Here is a 23,261-nt window from a genome sequence, read left to right on the forward strand (position 1 = left end):
TGTCACAAGTTACTCATTCACACTTAGTCCATGTTGGGGGGTAGTAAATGATCTCCCACAATGATTGCTGTGGACTGGAGCTCACTTATTACATCAATAAGACTCTGCCAGACAAAGTCCTGAGAAAGAAAAATAGCAGAGAAAGTGCTTCAATTTAGTAGTGTTTAAATGATTTGCCTCTGGCAGCTGTGTGCTGAGGGACCCATATAGATGATGCTAGTTCAGTAAAGAAGCTGCTGAAATGTGATACAGAGAAGGCCCACTGGAAAAAACCTGACCAAACTGATGTATTTTTAAATCTGACCCTTGAGTAGGATTTTGTAAATCCAGTGTATTAGAGCTTGTGTGTGTGTGTGTGTGTTTGTTTTGCTGAAGAATTAATGCCTTTGCAAAAGCATTTTTACATGAATAAACTGACTGCACTGAAGCAAATGTAGGTGGCTGGTTTATATTCATCTGTGCCTAGCTACTAAATCCAGAAAATCCTCCATTAGTTTGCCTTCTCTTGCTTTAAGTTGCAGTGCACCAAAAGCATCCCACTGCATCCAAGCTGGGCTGAAAGTAACTGTCTGTCCATTCTGACTTTTTTTTTAGACGGTTTCTTATACACAGTTCCTATTTCCCACCAATGCTCTGGGAACTCGGAGGAACACAATAGACTCCACGTCATCTTTCTCCCAATTTCGCAATGCAAGCCATCGTAGCCTTTCTTTGGGAAGAGCTAACAGCACCCAGGGGAGCATTGATGCAGGTAATTTCTCAAGTAGCTCTTTTTAATACCCTGTTGGTAGGCAGCTATTGCAAAGGACTGACGTGTTTTAGTCTCCCCATTAGCTTAAATTAAATAAAATACAGTCTTCTGCTGTGGGTGAAGCACAGCTTATTCCATATTTGCTTAGAAAGCTTGCTTGTGGAGGATAGAAGTTAAATAAACAAGCACGTTGGTGGTATTGACAGCCCCAATGGCACCCAGCGTGCCTCCTCCTGTCATCAGCATCGTTTGTTCCTCCTGCATCAGGCTTGTCCTTACCTTCCTTTGCTATGGAAAATTTACAGTGGCAACACAGTAGTCATAAGCTGAAGGTGTAAATTCCACTTGTGACCTTTGTTAGGCTGGAAAGGGCTGTGTTTACAAAACCGGACACAAAACATAAGCCAAAGCACTATATGCTTAAAATATTTTGGCATGATAAATGAAACAAATCAAAACATCTGCTTGAACAGATGAAAACTTGTTGCCGAGAATAAAAGTCATTGTGGAGCCTAATATAATTCTGCAGTTCTCTAAGCCCTAAATTCACATTTAGCAGGTAATGTGTAAGCTCTAGGTCCTCTATGTCTTGGCAAATTAATATAGAAATATTTACAGTTGTCAAGACTTAGAACAATTTTTCATCTCTTTAAAAAAATCTTGCATGGAGGTAATATTGTGCATTATCTGTGAACTCATTTGCCACTTCTGTTAAGTTCAGAGATGTCTTGATGCAATGAATTCCTTTCAAAATTCTACATCTAAATTGTTATTTTATAGGTAGCGACCTCGGAGACTTTGTTGAATACGACCCAAATCTTTTAGATGATCCCCAGTGGCCATGTGGCAAACATAAGCGGGTTTTAATATTTCCTTCATATATGGTAAGTGACTCTATGTATGACAGAGGAATTCCCGTAACAAAGTTCTGAAGGTTGAGGTTTCATTTGGCCGTATTTTAAGAAGACTGTTATTATTTTTAATCTGCTAATAAGAGCTGTTCAGAGTGCTTTGTTCTAAATGACAGTTACTTCTCGAGGCATGTTAAAACAAACTCGTGGAGGTATTACAAAAGCAAACACTTTTATTACTGCTGTATTTCATAAATGCTTTAGATGAAAGGCTTGTTCAAACAATGCACTCATTCTCTGGCATTCAGAGGAAAATTTATACTTCCTCAAACTGGCACCTATTACAAAATAGGAGGATGCCCATTGGGGTTTTTCTGAAGTCATGAAGCTACGCTGTGTTTTGATGCTAATCATTCAGTCTTCTGAACAGCTTGGTTTCCCAGGTATTTATTTCACCATGGGATAGTCCTTCCTTTAATTGCAGCAATTACGAGCAGAGTCTGTATATTTCCCACTATATCCAAACCCTTAACAACACAGAGACATAATTGTTCCGTGGTCTGTGCTCTGACTGATTGTTTTCTGTGGTGAGATACTTCTGTAGCCTTTTTTTGATTGCTCCAAGTCTATAGATTATTTTAGCAGGACTGTTGCAAGAGGCAGTGCAGTCATACACATGTGAGCATGTATCTGCCTGGATTGTACATCCAGGGTAACAGTAGGCAGTAGGGATAATATTATTTTTTTCCCCAAAGTGGTGACCTACTTCTCTTATCTATATACAGATATGATAGGATTTGAAACACTGAGGTCTAAAGTGTTGTCCATGTTCTTGTTTAATTTGGAACAGAAGACATTATTTAAGAAACTGCTAATCTATATAAAGATACAGTTTTTGTATGTTCTCATCTGCCCCCCATCCTAGGGGTAATTTGGCTCATGGGTGCTCCTTCTTCAAAATAAGCTCTAAGTGCTTCATGTGGATGGAAGATTATCTCCATGCTAACAGGAATGTTCTATCTGTTGCCCACAGAGCCTTAATTGAGTTCTAAGGCTGTGTTTATTCTAGGTTTTCAAATGGGAAGTCCAGAGTGTCCTCTGCTTACTTGCTACCAGTTTTCCTTTAACGGCTGGCGAGTTACTTTTTGGCTGCCAACCCACAAAGTGACAACCTTTTATAGCAACTACATCTGTGTGGGAAAATATTTGTCAGGTTTTGATATGGTTACTGTCATGGACAGTCATGGAACTGTCTTCCCTCAAGGAGAAAGCCATTGTTAGCCAACATCCAAAGGGAACATAGCTGTAGCAGTTGTGGCTGTGTTTCTGACCTTCCTCAGGCTGCGAGTGTCTGCCAGGCAGTACAAGTCCCCTAGAATCACCTGAGACCTTTGATCCCCTTTTAGCTTGATGTTCTCATGGACATGGTTAAATGAGTGAAAATGAAGCAGGCAGGATGGCATCTTGCAAGGGAGTTCTCCATCCAGGAGTGGGTATTCAGTGCCATTCTTCTCTGTATGTTGGTTGTCCACAGCATTTCAAAGTCTTATATTTGTACTTCTGTTGTAAAAAGAAGCTGCCTGGGGATTTGACAAGGGGTATGACTGGATGCCCTAAAGGTGAAAAATTACTTCAAGGACAGTTTTTAAAATCAATGTCATTGTTTGTCTAGAATATATTTGCATTGACAGGGGTCTCCCTGCCTTTTAATTCTCTCTAGGGTTAATTACTGCTGTGTCTGAAATGATGTCTTCTTTGACAGCTGAGGGTTTTTTCCCTGAATGTACCCTTCCAGACATCACTTCTCAGCACTATCTGAGGGTCTGTGGGACTCCCACCTCCCTTTCTGAAGGCAGGCACTAATCTAAGAGAGGGTTGAAGGACATTAAGTGCTCTGTTTCTTTTGTGAGGTAGATCACAGGCAGGTGCCAAGGGCTCTCTCAGCCGGGGTTTTGCCTGCCTGCAGCCAAAGCAGCATAGCTGTGATCCTGTGCAGGAGCTGCATGGCTTTGCAAGGAACTAAGGGGCAGATGGTTGTTCTTCAGTGCTCAGCTGAAAGATTTTACAGGCTGTTGGTGCTTCCTTCAACCAAGAGAAGAGAGAAAAAGTATTGCTAGAGTATCCTAGGAGCTTGCAGGTTTTTCAGTTTGTGCAAGGGCTTGTGCACAGGGCTGAATATAGGGCCATTTTGGCTGTGTAGGAAACTTTACTCACATCTGTTTTAGACTTTCCTGACTCTCCTGACATCCCCTCCCCCTCTCCCTGCAGTTCTCTTCAGTGTGAGCAGGCGCGTAATAGCCTTATAATTTCAAATCATGTTCTTCCCCCTCAAATATAAAAATCAGCTCACACTGCAATTAAAGCAAATTGCAGTCTGGGGCCAGCGAGAGACCTGTGGTCCTTTCCTGAGCACGCACAGCCCCTGCAGCAGTGCCAGAGCTGTGCCAGAGGGGCGCAGAGGCCGCAGCAGCCGCCGGTGCAGGGCGGGATGCGGCTGTGATTGCTGCCTCGAGAGCTGCTGGCTCTGATGGCAGCGCCCAGCGTTCTGTTGTGCACAGAGAGCTGCAGCTTGTCATTAAAGTTTCGGTGCTTGGCCAGGATTTAGCATTAATGCTCGACAGCTGCAAGCTTGTCGATATTCCCCTCACCCCTCCTGGTGGATGTCAGAGCAATTAATGGGGGGAAGGTGTGGAAGAGGAGTGGATGCTGGGCTGCGTCACTGCCTGCGGGATAGAGCTGCATGCGCTGCTATTGCTCCCGTGAGCCTGGCTTGTGCTTCCTAGGCCAGGATTCTGCGCTCACTGGGAAAGCTCTGCTGAGGTCTGTGTGAGTGCTGCATCAGTAAACACTGCAGGCTTTATCCCGAGGCACAGGACAGACAAAATGTGTGGTCCGGTTTCGGCTTTACTCAGAAATACGTGCAGCTAGCACTCTGTGTGCTCGATTTTTGTGGAGCCTGAGTTTATCATCACTGACATTGACTTTATAGTCTTTTAATTTTACTGAGCTGAATTAGCCCTGACTCTTGGAGAGAAGTGTTAGCTGCAAGTCCGCAGCTGTTTTCAAGGAGAAGCTGAGCTTCCTCCTTGAAGAGAGCTCTGGGGAAGCAGAAGTTCTTTTGCTTTAGTCTGGTTTGGTTTTTTTGGTTTTTGTTTTTTGCTTTCTGTGGGTTCGTTGTTGTCATTGTTGGTTTTTTGGTGTTTTTTTTTTTTTGCATGGTTTTTTTTTTGTTTGTTCTTTTTTGTTTTGGTTTGATTTAGTTTTTTCTGTAGTGAAGTCTCAGGCTTAAGAGAGCATACACTTCCCTGTTGCATTTCTAGAAATAATACCCACAAATTGCCTTCTTCAGTACTTTCCCAATACCAACTGTATGGCTTCTGTTAATTGCATTAGTTGTATTTAAAGTCTAGTCTGCCCTGGAGAAATTATTTCATTTTGTGTTGTCTTTGTAGGAGAGTCTGCACTCTCTGCTGCAGTATAAACAGTAAGAGGTAGAAAAAATTCATGCTGGGGGGTGGGGGGGAAGGGAAACATCATGTCATAGTTAACAGATGTCTTCCTGGCTGATACTGCTAAAACAGGAATTCGTGCAGATTCTTAAATCTCTCTAGAACAGGAACTTTATCTACCAGACTAAGCATTAATTTCTTTCCTCGATTCTCATGTTGACTAGCATATGTACAGACTCGTCAGTGCCCCCCTGGTCTCTCTGCATTCTTTCCAGCAGAAACTCCTTCTGTGCTGAGGTACAAAACTCATTCTCAACAAAACTCGAGGCTGATCCTGCAGTACTGCTTCTTTTGTTGGTAACACAGAAGCACAGGAGCATGTTAGCTGGTCACTGTGTGCTGCCAAAACTTGCAGCAGAAGAAGAAAAGTCCAGATCAGCAGCACGTTGACTGTGAGTGACCCATTCTGTAGGTGCATCCCTGAAATATCCATTTATCTGTGCTCAGGGGATACATGTGGAATAGGCTTGGCTACTGAGCTACAATGTCACTGTGTTGGTTTAATATAAAAACAAATTGACATCTCCACACCACTAATAAGAGAAGCAGGTCACAAAACTCTGCAGAGCTGTTGCAGTGCCTGTGTGCCAGGCTGCACTTGCCAGGTACCGCGCTGGTGGCGAGCACAGCCGGGCTGCGTTATTTAATATTAGTCCTCCAGTGTGATTTTAAAATTAGAACTGCTTGCTGCCCTGGCCCTTTGGTCTAACAAAAGCCCTGCATGATGATATAATGCATCTGGTCTGCCGTTCTCTCGTTCTGTCTTTCACAAGGAGCACCAAGGTCAGGCAGACTCCACTTACAGCCAGTGTCCTTCAGTGCTGTCACCCTATTCTTCAAGCCTCTTCTGCAGCTGTATATTAAGTATCTCCAGACTGCTTCTTTATCAGCTACTGACCTTGTACCCAAAAGTCTCAGGGAGCAGAGGATAGAAGTGGTAGATAATCATATATAAATCCTGTGCTCTATGCATTTGATGCTATATTTGGCTGAGACACCAATAAATATCTATTTTGAGAATAATTCCTGAGTGTTAACAATATAAAATAAACTGATGTCCTTCCATGTACTTAATTTCAAAGAGGCAGTTTTGGGACTATTTGCCTTATGAAATTCAAAATCTTTCAGTTTAAGGTCCTTGAATGTTAATAACTTTGTAACAACAGAAACATCTTATTTTAGTCTAGCTTCCTTTTTTAGAATTTTAATTATAATTCAGAATCACTCCCATTTTCCATCACAGTTTGAAGTCTCTTGTCTATCAGGATTTCTCATATATATGCATCATAAGCCATAAGTGTATGAAATAGGTTACTGGCTGTTGATAGGTACGTGGCTGGTCATCTATGGGATGATTTACATTAGTCAGAGAGTGCAGAGTTATTGACTTCTTTTCACTTCTTGTGTGGCTGAGACCTTATCAGTGACCTGCCAAAAGTCTGTTTCAGGTATCAGTCTTCAGTCTGCTTTCTGTGAAGTACATTTATCAGGGGTACACAGTAACAGCATCTAAGAGAGCCTATCATGCATCTTTCATTTTATTCACCTATTTTATTCTGATTTTATCCTTCTTAAGCTAAGAGATAGAGGCATCTAAGGCTAGATCATCTTTTACTGGTTGACTGCCAAAGTAGGATTTATTTTCTACAATATTTCATCCTGCCAGTCTTACCAACCATTTCAGGCATTCTCTCTCCTCCCATATTTATGAAACTATATATACAGCTTTCCTATGAGAAAGCAGCTGCCTGAAAATGCTTGTGAATAATACACGAGCTGAGCTCCAAGTTCAAAACTGCCAGCCAAGCAAAAAGTGTGCAGAGTAGAGACTTGGGCTCAAGCATTTATCATGCTGTCCAGGCATCTGTCAGCTACCATCTATCAAGGTTTTCATTTGTCTTGTGCAGCTTCCATCGCCAAAGTAAAATATACATACACAGATTTGTACACAGAGAACATAGCAGAGCCCACAAAGGAGTATTGCTGAATGCTGAACTGAAATGTGTTCCGTGCAAATAAGCTGTGAGAAACAAGACAGACGGTTCTGGATGACAGAAGTTAAAAACATTGGAGATTAGACTATGAGAGAGACAGTTTAGTAGTTCCCAGTGCCTTGTTCATGTGTCTGACAGCTCTAGGAGTGCAGAGTGCCTGCCTGGTAGGGAATAATATTATGTTTAAGAAAGTATGTTTGGATGGAAAAAAGCTGTGCTCCTTTTAGGGAAATACTTACAAACCCTTCATAAAATTTTGGAGCATCATTATTGATCAGAGCCCTGACACAGGCAATACCAGAATTGTCCTGGACAGACAGTCATGTGTTTTTCTTCACATGGAACTTTGTGTGGGACATGCAGGAAGCTCAAGGGCAGTGGCCCTAAAACAGAAGAGAAGCTGAGCTGGGAGCAGGCAGAGGAGGATGGTGTTGTGTCCAAGCCCTCCCCTGTCAGATCCCAGCTGGTTCTTGTGGCTTCCTGGACCACCCCAGAGCCTTGCTCCACTCCCTTACTGGTGGGCAGGGGCAGCAGTGGGAGCTGCTGCAAGCTGGTGGTTGTGGCAAGCTGTTTGCAGGGCAGGGTCAGGGTTGGGGCCCAAGATTTCTGTGTAGCCTCACAAGTGTTGTGCCCCAGCAACAGGGATACTCAGAAACCTGTTCTGACCTGTGCCTGGTCAGAAACCATTTGAGAGGGTAACTGATTTGATCACTCAACAGATGCTAATTCAATTTTGCTTTTAAACTACCTCTCAACAGATATTTTTAGGGGTATTTTCAGCCTGCTTCTCTGCTGGGCAGGGTCCTGCATGCACAGGATGCCTTTCTGTAGGTACCAGCTGGACAAGCAGCATCCTGTTGCTCAAAGTCCAGCTTCTACAGCAGCTATGAAGGGGAAAAAAAATCAAGGGACAAAAAAAGAAGCAAACTTGCACAAATCCTTTTCTTGAGAATGAGGGCAGTTAGCTGAGCTCTCCAGCATGGCACTGACAAGATGAGACAGCTGCCTTAGAGCCAGTGTGTTCAAACATGCTGCCGTTATCCTGTTACATGAATCAAAACCAGCACACAGCAGCTTTCATCTGGATTTCATTATTGTGATTTGTATCGTAGAGACTGTTGTCTCGCAGGAAGCGGCAGTATTCAGAGTTGGAGAGGGGGAGATCCTTATCAACAGGACAAAATTGACAAATCTCTGTGTTTAAAAATAACTGTACCTCTATACTGTTCTCATTTTTAAGCTGTCTGCTTAGTCTCAAGCCTCTGAGCGCTTTGCTTTAAATGAAATTTTTAAAAAGAGCTTTTCTCCTTGTAAAGAGAATTTAGCTGAATTCTGGCAACCCTCCCAGAGGCTGGAGGAGTCCCAGGTAAAACAAGTCGGTGCCTGCAAAGCAGCCATAGGGAAAGGTGCATCCCAGGGGGCTGCTGCTGAGTGGCAGAGCCCAGGGCTCTCTGCACAGTGACCCCCAGAGCCACCCTGACTTGTCAGAGGTGAAAGCAGCTGAAGCTTGCTGTGTGGCACAGCTTCTGTGCCCTTTCTGTTGGGAAGTGGTTTCTGTTGTGCACATAAGCAAAAGAAGAAGATAACCTGGAGAGAGCTAAAGGCAAGTTAATTAAGATAAAATTATGAGCTCTGTGGTAATGAAGAACAAACAATGGGCAGTTAGGTTTGTAGTGAAGCATGAAATAAGGTGTCAAGTAGCTTTATAAGGTAACACTGAGCTCACTGTTCATAGAATTGTCCAAGACAACCAAAAAATACTGGTAGTAACTAAAATCATCTTTACATTTAATAGGATGTATCTGGTTAGTGTCTCTTGGCTCTGTAAGCAAGAGCAGCATGGACCCATATTTCTATACCATGAGTAGCAGACAGCAGTGGTCTAAATTAGATGTGGCTTATTTCAGTGTCCTCTTGTAGCAGTACTGAGAGGAAGCCTCTTAACACATAAAACTCCCAGCATATCTGTGCTTCAGCAACACCCAGCTTGCTGATGGTCCTTTGGCAACAATACCAAGGAGTAAGCAGGCCAGCTGCAACATCCCAGGGAAAGAAAGGAAAGTTGTTAAGATCTTAATTCTTCTGCTTTAGAGGTCTGAGCCCTGCCAGGTGAGGTGAAGCATGTGAGAAGCTGTCTGCACTGAAGAGCCCCACACGGTGTGTGCATACGTCCTTCCAGCCTCTGCAGGGTTAAAACCAGGCAGGCCCACACATTCCATTGAAAGCTTTCCCACCAGGGTAGGGCAAGGCTTCTCCTTGCTGTCTTTTCTTCTTTTCCTTTTATTCAGGTGTGGCAGCACATTGCCTGTTTCAGCATCAAGGCAGCTTATGAATTTTTAACCTCAGAGGCACTGCCCTGTCTGCCTGTACCTGCAGTCAGACTCATCCACGCACGTGGAGGGAGGCAGGTGTGGCTGAGGAGTGTTGATGTGGCAGAATGGCCCAAGTTTTAAAGCATATGCATGACCATAACAACACCCTGTGGCAAAAACCTGGGGTTTTCCTCTCTATTTTGTTTGCATCAAATACTGCTGGGCACTATTCAGGGGAAACACATGCTCTGCTCTGTTTTAATTTCCTAATAATTCAGTACCATACCTCATAAATAAAGTCATGAAAAGTTAGATGTGTTTTACTCTCCTTCATGCTTATTTTGGAAACAGAGAAAACATGATTGGATAAAGGGAATTATCTGTTTATTGTCTGTTTTCTCTCTAGAGCCATTGCACTTTGTATTCCCCAAGCCCTTCCATATATTATTTTAATGACAGAAAAAAAGCCTGAAAGCATATTCAGTCAGTCTTTTTGGCTGATTTCAATTCCCATAAGGATACATTACAGCAGAGCTCCACCTTCTTTAAAGGCATAACATGCAGCAAGGGTTTCACATACCTCCTTCCACCTCTGTTTGGTGTTAACAGCCATTTGCCATAATACAAATTAATCAAAACCAGAAATCAGAAGTGAAATATTATTTTATGAGCAAGAGAATGCACTGCACTGTCCAGTGCTGCTTTCTTACATGCCTGAAGCTGGCAGGGGGCTGTATGCTTGGGGACCAGCCTGCCCCCCTGGTGCCCAAGCTGGGGCTCCTCTCCACTTCTGTCCAGTGGGCAGAACTGCTAAAGCTTGGAACAGAATTGACACATTCCCAAAATAAAGGTTGGTTTGCTGTTGAGCTGTGAGATTTTGGCCAGGTGAATGGCGACAGAGGATTTGGGCAAAGTGCTACCTGAACAAAGACTAAGGGAACAAGAGAAGTGCTGGGCACCCACTGATGCAGGGGCTGTGTTGGCCAGGAGAACCCTGTGAAACTTGGGGAGATTCCTTAGGCTGTAACAAAAAGGAATAGGAAGCTCAAAGGAAATAGACTGTACACTTTGAATGTTGTCCTGACTCTTTTGTCCATTTACTGCCTAACTTACCACAGCATTCCTGCCTTTCACTCTACTGAGTGACCTGCCATATAAGCTGGTTACTTACTTTATTATCAATGTATGCTACAGCAGGCAAGGGTTTGTACCTGTGGTTTCTTTAAAGAATCAACCTGAGAGAAACTCACAGTGGGTCTCAGAATCACATGGAGGTATGCACCAAATATCAGTTATTGTGATGAATTTTTTTTTGCAAGACTTTTGCAAGTCTTGCAAGACTTTGCAGGTAGGTTTCATCCAGCCACATTCAGGATTCTTAAAATCAGTCTTAGCAATACTTAGAGGATGCTAATGAGGTATGTGTTGTTCAAGGCTTGTGCTGAACAGGTCACTTCTTTTGTCAGTCACAAGTAAACAGTTGCCTTTTTTCAGACTTAATTTTCCTGTCTGCTGAAAGTGTTGGGACTGACTGGCATTTGTTTGGCATGTCTTGCTTCTGGGAATCAAGTGATCTTCTTTGTTACAAACTAAAAGAGTGATTTTCTCTTGACATGTGTTACAGACCACGGTCATAGACTACGTGAAGCCATCAGATCTCAAGAAGGACATGAATGAGACCTTTAAGGAGAAGTTCCCTCACATCAAGCTAACCCTCAGTAAAATAAGAAGGTGTGTTGCAAAGCTCCATAAGGCTGCAACGTGATGCAGCTGTTTCACATGTCAGTGCAATTCCTGCTGTACATGGGGGAAGCACAGCACTGATTGATCTTCCAGGAGCAGTGACCAACAGAAGTGCAAAGTCAGATGACTGCTTGGATTACTGGGATGAGTAAACAGGATAGAGAAATGTGCAAACATCTCCTGGTCAGGTGTCAAACACAGCATCTAACGGATGAGGAATGAGAGCTGGGCATGCACTGTATTAAAATAGCCAGAAAAATAACCCAAGAGTCTCTAAGCTCATGGCAGTTGGCTTAAAAAGAGACTGAGGAAAGAGAAGTGCTGCTTTTGTGCCTTGGCCAGAAGCAAAAAGAGGAGTTGGCTTCACAGCAAAGTTGTAATATTCCATCTCTGTTTCTGGTGTAGCAGGCTAGACATATTGCTCCACTGAAGTAATAATAATTTCATTTGACCCTAGTGGCCAGAAGGACACTGAGCCACACTGCTCTGTAACCAGACAGGGCTGCAGTACACGGACAGAACTGTCAGTTTGGATTTGACCAGCCATAACCAGCTGCAAAAGCTGCATACAGAGCACCAGTAATCAAACATTGTTACAAAACAAATGGTATGCAGTGAAGGACCTCTGATAAAATATTGTTGCTAAAATTGTCAGAGCTTTTTTGGTTGCTTTTATAGTTTGACACAACTGTCTCTTGGGGGCAGTGAGGGTCACTGGTGATGTAAAAATGTGCCATGAAATGTGCCCCCAAAACAGCATAAAGATATCTGCCCAGTAAATTATATTTTCCCTTCCATTTGACTAAGCAGGAATCTCTGAAAACATGGCTCTTAGGGTGAAATGAGAAATGCTTTAAAACTCATCTCACAGCATACTTGTCTGGTCTCTTTACTCAGCTTGAAGAGAGAAATGCGCAAGCTTGCTCAAGAAGAATGTGGTTTTGAAGAGCCCACAGTGGCCATGGCCTTTGTCTACTTTGAGAAGCTCGCTCTCAAGGGGAAGCTGAACAAGCAGAATAGAAAGCTTTGTGCTGGAGCTTGTGTTCTTTTAGCAGCCAAAATTGGCAGTGACCTCAGAAAACATGAAGTCAAGCATCTTATAGATGTACGTATCCATAGGTTTCCGGTGTTCCATCCATGTGAAGTGCAGTGTGTGGTCTGTGCAAGCCTGTTAGTCAGTGGACATGCTCTTTTTTATGCTTCCAGATGTACAGCCAGCTAAATACCTTTTTTTGTTATGCATGTTTATGGAAGTAGTAGTGATCAATATCCCTGCAGAGGCATGGGAAGTTTGTTTGATGGGATAGAAGGTTCTAGTGTCAGATACTGTGAGGTTTGAGATGTATATGACCATCATTTTGTCAATACAAGGCAACAGGTGAACCCTCAGGAAATTAATTGTGCTTTTAATTATGTTTTCAAGAGTGTCAGTAAGGATTCTCCTTTGGGAATTAAATGCAGATGCTAATTTCAGATGGAGTCCGATAGACATTTGTATTTCTTTTATCAAGTTCAGCTTTTGGACAAAAAAACCTAAGGAGGTTTTCCCATTAGAGCACCTCACTCCAGAAGTTTTTTGCAGAGTAAGGTGTTTGGTCTTCTATGTACTCCACATGAAAAAGGTAACATGAGGGTGTTATGCCATAATCCTCTGCAAGCACTGAGGTACCAGTCTGATTTAATGCTACAGAAAGTTAGGCTGGTGTCTCGGTATGTGGCTACAACCAGCTCACTCAATGGAAGAGACATGGGATCGTGGATGGGAGCAGGACTGGACCCATGCCCTCCTCCCACAGTCACAGAGCTGGGTTGACAGTCAGTTTGTTAGAAAGCCCTCTGAATAATCGCAAAAAAAATCAGTCAAGTGGGAATTGGGAGATCTGGCCTCTCTTGGTATCTTGAAACATTGGTCCATAAGATATTGAACTTTGCAGTAGACCCATTGGGCAGACAAATAGCAAGCCAGGGAGATTCTAAGAAGAGAATGAGGGGGAAATATCCCTGAGCAACTGGTTGCCTACTTGTAGCATCCAAATCCAGTGAAAACAGCAGAGCTGTTTAGTTTAGTTTAGAGGGAGGTTAGTACATCACAGCACAAAAACAACTATAAAACCCATCTCATTCCCCCTGAGGACAGCAGTTTCTATTACTCACTGTTCTTACGACACCTTCTGCCGCTGAAGTATTAAGATCAAATTGTGGCAAAATAATTTCCCCAAAAGGGCGTTGTAGCACAGTCTAATGCTGAAAGGAAAACTAGTGATTTCAAGCAGTGCAGGAGGTTTCTGGACAATTACAAGATGCATGTCTTCCATTACACAAGTGATTTTGATGTTTGCATGATGCTAGGAATTTCCTGTTGCTGCAGTGGTAATCACTGTGATTGTTAGAAGATGTATCTGCTCACAGTGGAATGAGTGAAGTGACGAATGTGTCAGAAATAGCATGGCTGGCTGAGCTCTGTGAGTTCACCTTCACAGTAAGGATTCAGAACATCCAGTTCACACAGCTCTTATTTTCTAAACCTAGAGCCATGCAAATCCATCAGGACGGAAGTTTAATGATAGCAGCATGAGTGTTTTGAATAACGCCATTTGTGGGAAAGCTCTAAAAGACAAACCCTCATTCTGTTTTTCTTCATTTATATTTTTTCCCCTCGGCTGTGGTTGCAGAAACTGGAAGAGAAGTTCCGGCTGAACAGGCGGGAGCTGATCGCCTTTGAGTTCCCGGTGCTGGTGGCCTTGGAGTTTGCTCTCCACCTTCCCGAGCACGAAGTGATGCCGCACTACAGACGCCTGGTGCAGAACTCCTAGCGCCGGCTGCCCGGCGGGGAAGGGGCTCCCGACTGTTCCCGCTTGGCTCTCCCAGGCCGCAGTTACTACTGGAAATGCAAAATCAGACTCCTAACACTTCACTCTCTCTCCCCCCTCCAAAACAGTTTTTCTGGCTACAGGAAATACTGCGTTGACTCTTGGCTTTGACGAATTTATGTATCGTTACTTTCTCAAAGCAGGTGAAGACTGAGCTGTTGGTGAATAGTTCACGTGCTGAAACTGGGTGGCGACTGACCCTACCTGTAGGGACTACAGCTATAAAAGTAGGCAGAAATTAGAAGGGCAGCCTCCATGACCACCCCTCTGTCCATCACACAAACCCTGGAAGCCCACTGAGTGCATTCTCGTAGCGCTTTTTCTACAGACCTGCTGCAAATTCCAAGAGAACTTCTTAAAGTGAAAAAAGCTTTTAAAGAAGATATCTTCACTGTGTCAAAAAGAATGTGCCAATCTATTTTTGTATCAGCAATTGAAAGTGCACTTTTTCCTGTGGGGTATTTGTGTGTGTATCCGTGTGTGTGTGTGTGTGTGTGTGACACCGAACTGATCTCAGTCCGGGTGGTTGGCTTAGCTGTTTCCAAGTGTATCAGTTACTGATGGTGAAGATCAAGGTGACCTTACACGTTTACTCCTTGAAAAATGTAACTACTGGAAAAGTGGCAAATGGGATCATTGTTGGACACTTGGGTTTTTTTATTCTCTGATCTTTCCAACATTGTACCTTTGAAAGGATTACACTACTACTACTGCGAGAGAAGGATCAGCAATTGACCTTAAGTTTTCAGTCATGTTTGTGGTAAAGATGAAAGCATTAGTATAAGATTTCCATGTCATGTTTTTTAAAAATATCTTGTGTTAAGCCACATGCATATTTTTAACCTTCGCACTTTTCCCACTGTGGAGATGGTTAGACTTGCACTCTGTAGTGTTGTATTTCTGTGCTCTATGTTAGAGTGCGTAATAAGCACATTTATTGTGCTTTATCTTAAAACAGTGTTTTATTAAAAAAAAAAGTGTAGGGCTCAGCAATGTAACAGGTGTCTTAAGGCTCCAACAGCAGGGGCATCAGCCATTATACTTCTGGGGTTTTAATTAGGATTGGCTGTGCAAAACCTAAAATCTGTGCCCACTGAGATTCAGTTCCTTTAGACACTGCAGTGCTGGAGTTTTATGGTAAAACTTCTTGCAGCTTCCCTGGTTCTGACTGGACACCCAGAAAGATTAAAGGCTTTATCCAAGCTCCTGATGCTATGTCCACACTAAGCTAATGCCATGCTGATGGATATTGTTCAGTTGCTGTTATCATGTGGGATTCCACCCCTGTCCAATCTTCTCCTGTGCTGGTTCACTTAACAAGCCTTGTCCTCAACATGCCCCACATGGATCTGCTAAAGTCAAGTTATTACATTTGTGGTAATTATAAAATAAATAATAGTCTCAACTGTGAGATTTCAGCTGAAGCCTTACCTCTCTAAGTTTGGGAATGCTTGCTCAGAGTATGAAAAGGGCTTGTGAGCAGAACATAGAGAAGTGGGACATATCAGAGGATGCGAACACACTAATGCTTACTTTCTTTCACTGTTACTTTAATCAGTTTTATTATTTCCTTCAGTTAAGCCAGGAAACATCCAGTTTCTTTACCAGCTTTGACTCTTTTAAATTCTAATATTAAAAAAGCCTGCATACAATTGCTCTACAGGATCTATCAAGGTTACACATCAGGACAAATGGGAGTTTGTTTGATGCTGTTGCTCTCCCCCATTCTAAAGGGGAGGGTGACCATGCTAGCTTACAGTTATTAGTAATACTTACCTGAATACTGATATAGATACATTCCAACAGGATTGGGGAGGAGGGGGTAAAGAGAAAAGTATGCACTTAAACCTTCCCAGTGTAACGTCCCATGTCGCTGCAACCGATGCGTCACTCAGCCAGCTGCAAAGTGAGGGGAGGGGGGCCAATCTTACTCCCTCCTCCTCCTCCTCCTCCTTCTCCTCCTTCTCCTGGCCCCCACACAGCCAAGGAGCAGTGGAGCCAAGAGCCTGGAGTGCACCTGGAGCCTGCAGTTGCCTTGCTGGTTTATTCAGACCAAAAAGGCAGTGCGTGTGGTGTGGACCTACGATCCAAAACAGTTTGTGGGTCAGATAGGAGGGCTTTCACCCTTGGCCGTGTCCCTTTCCACCCAAATTGTGTATATACATTCAAGATTTGTTTCTGATTGTGGACATCTGTTTCTAATGGCAGCCACTCAAGGCTAAGCAGAAGCTTTACCTTTCCACGAAGGCTTCTACCTTTTGCTTTTGAGTCTGATTTTTTTCTTATATTGCTTTATAGCGTTGCAGGGAAAAAGCAAATTGTGATTGCAAGATGCAGACTAAAGAATGACAGTCTTAGAGTAGTCTTTAGAGATGCTATTGAATCAAGCTGTCACATCTTTTGCCTTCTGTGCTGCTACCCAGCCCTGATCTACAGTTTACACAGATTTCTGGATGAAATCTGATTGCTGGAGACTTTCTGCTTCTCATTGTTATTGCTGTTGTTTTGGGGGCGGAAAAGGGTTTCAGAGTGATGTTCAGTTACAGTTTGAATGTGGAATAAACACTTAAGGTGGTGATGATGTTGCACTGTTTACTTAGGAACGTATATAAAGCCATATGTTGCTAGATCTCAGAGCACAAAGCTTGGTCAGTACAATTATGATTAGGACAATGGGCAGGATTTGCCCCCCTTTTCTGCCCAACCCTAGGAAAATTCAGGCTGAAGAGGTAGAGAAAATCTGTACCAAACAGAAAACATGTTGATTGTTTTCCTTTGTCTTACATGGCAATGAGTGTTGATTTACAAATGATTTTAGGTTCAACGTTAAATAGTTTGGGAAAATAATCCATTCCATATAACTTCTTCTGTTTTGAAATTATATACCGTACACTCTACCATGCAGAGTTACTCCTTTTCTAAAAAAGAATGAATAAAAGTTTTAAAAAAATCGAAAAACTGACTGTTTTTCACCAGTGACAATATGTAAAATTATTCTGTCTCTCATCTGTCTGTGAAAAGGGTTTTGGTTTTGTCTCCCCCTGGGACACACAGCTGCCTATTAATAAGCCAGTGGTGGGCTTGCCAAAGGACCCTGGCCATCTCCTGGTGTTCAGCTCCCTGCAGAGCCCTCACTTCAACATTTTCCATCCATTCAAGATCATAACCTTCTTCCCAGACCACTGTTTTGGATTTGCTGGGATTTTAAGCACTTCTTTTTTGGCACCACCTGGAGCTGCCAGAAGCAGGGTGTCTGAGTCCCAGCTGTTGGTATGCCAGAGGATGAGGCACAGGCAGGCTCTCCAGCATTGTTTGTATCTCATGACCCCTTGTTCACAAGAGAATTTGGAATACACTACTTTGGGTTAGTCCAGGTGGTGGTAAAACTTACAACCAGCCCATGTGCCAGTTGTAGTTCACAAGCAGCTGCTTCCTCTCTGGAGGCTGGAAGTTGTGTTTTGGACATTGGTGTGTTGCACAGCCAATTGCCCACCATGTGTTTGCATTCAAGCAATGTTTTTTACACCTATGACACCCTCTAAATCCAATGCCTGTGTAGGTGGTCTCATCAAACACACCCATTTATTTGTAGTTTCATTCCATGTTAATAAAATTATGGGAAAGGTTTGCCTCCCTACCTTTACCCATCACTCCAGAGAGCCACAGCTTTAAATCATATTTGTGACAATGTGAACATTACCATGATTTGCACAGACTCCAGAACATGCAAACATACAGAAAAATACTTAGCAGTCATTTTCCTAAACTACTTATTAACTTGCAATGGCTTATTTGGGATAGTTTCTAACATATCTAAATGTTGCAACTTCAGCTAATTGCTCCAGCCTCCTAAAATACAGAGCATGAGACTTGTGTGGAAGCAGTGAGGAGTGGTTTGCTAAGAGATGATTGCACCTTCCCACGATGCTAAAGGATTTTGGCACCAGGCCCCACAATAAACATGTAAAAATACACAAACAAGGTAAAAGTAGTTGAGCGAGGCGAGAGACTGAGCAATCGGAGTTACAATGCCAACATCACTAGCTGAGACTGAAATCTGTCCCAGGTTGCACCTTTGGGAAGGGAGGAGAGTGTGGGAAGCAGATTTGAACTTAATTTGTTCATCTGCCACTGTAAACTCTGTACTGAAGAGGGAGGAAAAAAAAGGGAAAAAAAGCATCAGGTGCATCCTTTCACAGAATGCTGTGTGCAAAGCAAAAAGGCCTTTGCAAAATCCTAAACTGATGAGAACCAGTAACAGGCAGAGACCCCCACCTCAGCCTGCAACCTGATGGTCCATATGAGCTCAGAGGAGAGCTCGTCAGTCCCTGGAAAAAACCAGCAAACATACACCCTGCCCAGACCCAGCTGCAAATACCAGGACCACCCGGGAGAGAGGAGAAGCAGTGCTTATAGCATGGTACTGGGAAAGAGCTGGAACCATGATCCTGGAAAATGGCTTGCATGCCTTCAAAGCAAGGCAGGGGTGAACCAACAATTTGCTGCTGACTTGAGCATCAGACACATCCTGCCCTTAACAAGATCTAAATATTGGCTGTTAGCATACATTGCCTTTCCTACACATTCATTCATCTCTCCTGTCTTACACTCCTTTCCATAACCTTGCTAAACATTATCTTAAGCCAGCTAGGACCCTTGCCTCTGTTGCACTGTTTAGACAGATACTCCAGGGCTTAATTCCTCAAAGCTGAAGAAGTCTTCCAGTTTGCAGTCAGATTTCATTGGTGACCCGTTTGTACCTTTTTGCATTCATGTTAGTATTTCATCTAACTTGAAACTGAAATCTCTCCCCTAAGTGAATTCTGGGGTGTGGTGTTCCTTAGTAGCAGTCCTTAACAAAGTTTTGGAATTTAGTTAAGCAAGACACTAAAAGGAGAGAGTAGAGGCAAGAAAACCAATCCTCTCCCAGGGGCCTCCAAGTGTAGTGAAGTGTGGTCTTGGTTAACATCAATGGGTACAACCACTGGGGAAGAAGCTGTGCAAGTCAGGTTTTCAGAAACACTGACACAAGACCTAAGCTTCCCTCATTTTCAATGCAGCAGCATCCATGAGGAAGCCTTTATACCCTTCTATCCCTGCCTTCACCCAAAGGGCAAATTTCCCTCTTCTCCATTGCTTCCTTTTACCAACAGCTGGAGGATTTTTACTCTTGAGAGTTAACTGGGAGAGCAAAAGGATGAAGAGGCAGAATGGTTTAATTACAAACCAGTACTAAATCACCCTTGTTCAAAAACAAAGACTGGTTTACCAGGAGTGGGTTCTGCTCATTGATTTAGGTGAGGAATATTGGGATTTTCTCAGACAGAGCTTTAGCTAAACTTTTCTTTAGGCTTAAGCAAGGGTTTGGAGACATCTAGACTCACTTAAGCCACCTGTTCTTCCCCTGTTGGTGTACCATTTATGTTGCCCACAGGGATGAACTGTGCTAGGTTTTTACAAAGGACAATGGCAGTGTTTCACAGCACAAAAATGACAGGCATGACATCAGCTTTTATACTCCCACACCAGAAGACTAAAAGAACCAACCCTGTTCAGGTCCCCAGGTTTCTTCCCATCTGTTTGTGTATCAGGAATCCCTGGGAATGCACAGGTCTCAGCTCTTTCTCCTCATCTCACACTTCTCCAATCATCACATACATCCAAATTAAAATAAAAAGGAGGTAAGATGGCAAATCTCAACATATTTATGGAGTGATAAGAAAAGAACAAGCTCACCAAACAGTAAGCACAAGACTTTTATGTTGGTTTGCTCCCTTCTTGCAAGGAATGCTCGTGGCAGTCACTGGCTGGGGAAGCAGCACACTCGTGAGGCCTCCCCCAGCCCTTCACAACTCAACATGCTGTTAACTGAACAGCCACTCTGGATGGGAGGGAAGATAACATGCCAGGAATAGATTCAGAAGAATTGCAGAGCTGAAGAGTCTGACAGGCTGCGTGAGGGAAGGAGGAATGGTTTGCAAAATTATAAATATGCAGAAAACAACAGGAGGCTGTGGTTTCTAGTGGCATTTTTTGTTGACAACCAAAGAAGCCTGAATATTGGGGTGGGAGTTTTGTTAAATAAGAAAAAACTACCGGAGAAAGTAGCTGTGAAGTTTTAAATAAACACATAAGACACTTTTATTTCTAAACTGTTCTGATCCCACTCACTTGAAAAAGACTGAATTGCTACTATTTGAGTTGGATTAATGGTCTAGACCACACTGTTCCCCCAGTCCCTTGCCACTTGCCAGCACATCTGTAACCAGAAGCCTGAGCCCCAGACACCTTCTTCATGTTGCCCTGCATCTGTGAGTGAGAGCTCACAGCTCAGAGCTTCACAGCCTGTGAAGCAATTAACCTCTGTCAATTAAACTGCCTCACACAGTCCTTTTTAATTGGGAAAGATGCAGTTCTGTCCTCAGTGCAGGGCAGGAGTGCACGGTGGGCCTGGTTCCCACCTGGATACATTGGCTGCTCTTAGTTACATGCTGGGATAAGACCTGGCTGTGCACCCCCCCACACCCACTCAGCTTCCCTTGAAAAGGAGCCCACAGCACTGACAAGAAGGGAAGAAAGAGATCATCACCACAACTGTCCATGGAAACATCCCTAGAGGAAAAGGGAGGAGAAGGGAGAACTGAAGCAGTGACTACCCAGTCATCATCATTGTCAGCATGGTCAGCATCATCTTCACCTTCATCTCACTTTAAGAAGGGGGCCTCTCTTCTCCCAGCAGCTATAGGAGGACTAAGAGGTTGCTGAATCAACAGCATGACTGAAGTGCAACTGTTAGCAACCTTCTGCCTTCAAGGTCTGAAGTGAGCCCTCTTTGGAGAGGGCTCATTCTGAGCTCTGACCTCCCACAATGCAGCCAGGCACTGGCTGCACTGGGGCTGCTCATGGAACACAAGCATTTCAGCAAAACAGCAAAGCACAGACTTACACTTTTGAGGTGGACAAAGTCCAACACATCTCCAAACATCAGTAGGTTGCAACTATGTCAGTCTCTTCTAGGTGTGAACATTTTTTCTAGTCAAAGCTAGACCAACTCCAGCTTAATAAGCAACTCCAAGGTATTTACATAATTTATATGCAATCTTCCAAAAGCACAGCATGTTTTTGAAAGCTCAATATTTAATGCCTTCCTCCAGAGCAACATCCTCCCATGAGCAGCATGGGAGTGGTATCAACTGTGGTACCAACATCTGGGGTATTTCCGTGGGCCAAGATGACGACACACACAAAGCCAGCACCAGAACTGCAAAGTGCTCATCTCCCATGACAGCCCAAAAGGTTCATTCATATTTTCTGAATAAAAGACTCTGCAAGCTGCCATCTGCCTACCAGGGCAGCCTGTGTATCTGCACAGAATGGAGGTAAATTAAGACAACAACCCAAAAAAAAAATTTAAAAAAAAAAAAGAAGAAGAAAAAATTACTTTTCCTTCTTTTTTTTTTTTGTCTAGTACATAATCTTTCATTTCCTCAAACCTGAGATTTATCATGCCAAGTCAGACCTCCACCAGTCAGTGGAGCATAGGAGGCATTGCATTCAGATGTACTTTCTAAGGAACATTTCAGATCACAGTTTAAATTATATATTGTGCAGATGCATTAAGAACTGACCCCATTTCCTCTTTTATTCCATGTTATGTGCTTTTCTCTTGACTGCTGCTGTTTAGGCATCTTATTCCCCCCCTCCCCCTTTTTTTGTTCACATTTTATTATTTCAATAAGCACAAATATAAACAGAAAGAAGCTGATGCAGTGCTGGGAGTTGGGTCTGGCTGACTCTTTCACATGGTGCATCTGGAGCTGCAGACTCCACCCTTTGCCTGATTTATTTTAAAAGCCTGCTGTGTCCATTAATGGAAAATTGGACCCTGTTCAGGCTGTGATGGTGTCCATGGACAGGAAAATGGAAAGTTTCAGATTAAAGCTGCAGGAGACCAGGAAGAAAAATATCTGAAAAATTTAATTGATGGTGGCAGCACAATAATTGCAGACAGATATTAAAGAAATGGCAGTCTGTGACCCAAAGCAGATCCTTTGGTCACAAGGAGCAGAGCATGAATGTCTGCAAGGCCACAGGGAATTAAAATATTCCTCACCAGCAGGAAGTTCAAACATTTTGCAAAACTGAACACGTAGGATAGAACCACTGTCACTGGGATGTTACATTTGCTAACCATCCAAGTTATTCACCTCTTAAAGATGTGAGACATGTCTGATTTGAGAAAGTGGTAGGAATCGAAGTAGTCATTCTGCAGTTCCATTAGAATGATGAGCTTAGAGAAGTCACCTTTACTGAAAACCTGATCAGACACTGGGGAAGCCCCCCAAGGCACATGGAAAACAATCTACACCTGGGCAGCTGCTGTCCATAGAGCAGAAGACAGTGAATCAGTCAAGAGACTTTTCAAATCCCAACCAAGCTTAGAGCCTAGCAATGTGATTCCTAGGAGGAAAAATAAATACCTTAAACCAAGCAGAATTGCAGCTTTTAAACCCACTGATTGATATAATAACAATACTGTCTTCATATGATGGTTTGTTTTTTGTTGGTTTTTTGTTTGTTTGTTTGGGGTTTTTTGCAGTTAACAGTGTAGCAATAGAGTAAAAGTATCACTGTAATTATGGCTACTTATATAAAACACCCCCATACTCCCCCAGAAAAACAAACCTTAGAGAATGCTCTAGCTGAAATCTCATGCCATGGTCTTGCTTTATTGTTTGTTTTTAAACTGTTACATGGAAAATTATGATAGAATTCTATAGCAGGAACATATTTTTGGAGTGGTCAAAAATATTTTGGGCTACTTCGTACCTTCCTATTAAGGCAAGACAGCCAAATCTCCAGCCCATGAAAGAATTTGTCATGAAGTGAGTTCATGAAGTCTCTCAGAGAGACCAACATGGTTAAGGGCATGTTCCATTCTCTCCTTTCCCTAAGAAACACAAACACTTGCAAAACCTTTCCAGTCTTTAGTTTTGGATGAAATGATTGCAAGGGCTGGGAGGTGGTGCAACATAATATTCCATTCTTTTCCTCCTGCTGGCTGAAGGCACAGCCTAAGACATTCCCATCAGCACAGCCATCTGTTTACAGGAGCTGTATCTAGCCTGAAGCCCATACAAAGGGAAGAGAGGAACATGATTGACACAGAAGATTTAATTTGCATCAGTTTTAAAGATTTGGCTTATTAGCTTACGGTGCAGAGCAGGGTAC

The 23,261-nt window shown here is 43.0% G+C and overlaps 1 protein-coding gene across 2 annotated transcripts in view; it reads left to right on the plus strand.

The window, feature by feature from the left end:
- CABLES1 (Cdk5 and Abl enzyme substrate 1) overlaps positions 1 to 16,608 on the plus strand; it is a 70,653-nt gene extending 54,045 nt beyond the window's left edge. For both annotated transcript variants that reach the window (XM_064435178.1, XM_064435167.1), the window contains 5 exons: positions 595 to 751; positions 1,532 to 1,635; positions 11,042 to 11,148; positions 12,058 to 12,265; positions 13,833 to 16,608. In XM_064435178.1, the coding sequence (XP_064291248.1) occupies positions 595 to 751; positions 1,532 to 1,635; positions 11,042 to 11,148; positions 12,058 to 12,265; positions 13,833 to 13,973 (717 nt within the window). In that variant the 3' untranslated portion in view covers positions 13,974 to 16,608. The remainder of the gene's footprint in view (positions 1 to 594; positions 752 to 1,531; positions 1,636 to 11,041; positions 11,149 to 12,057; positions 12,266 to 13,832) is intronic.
- Positions 16,609 to 23,261: the final 6,653 nt, after the last annotated feature.

Source organism: Passer domesticus, chromosome 1 (assembly GCF_036417665.1).
Source record: "Passer domesticus isolate bPasDom1 chromosome 1, bPasDom1.hap1, whole genome shotgun sequence".
In the NCBI taxonomy this organism is placed as follows: domain Eukaryota; kingdom Metazoa; phylum Chordata; class Aves; order Passeriformes; family Passeridae; genus Passer; species Passer domesticus.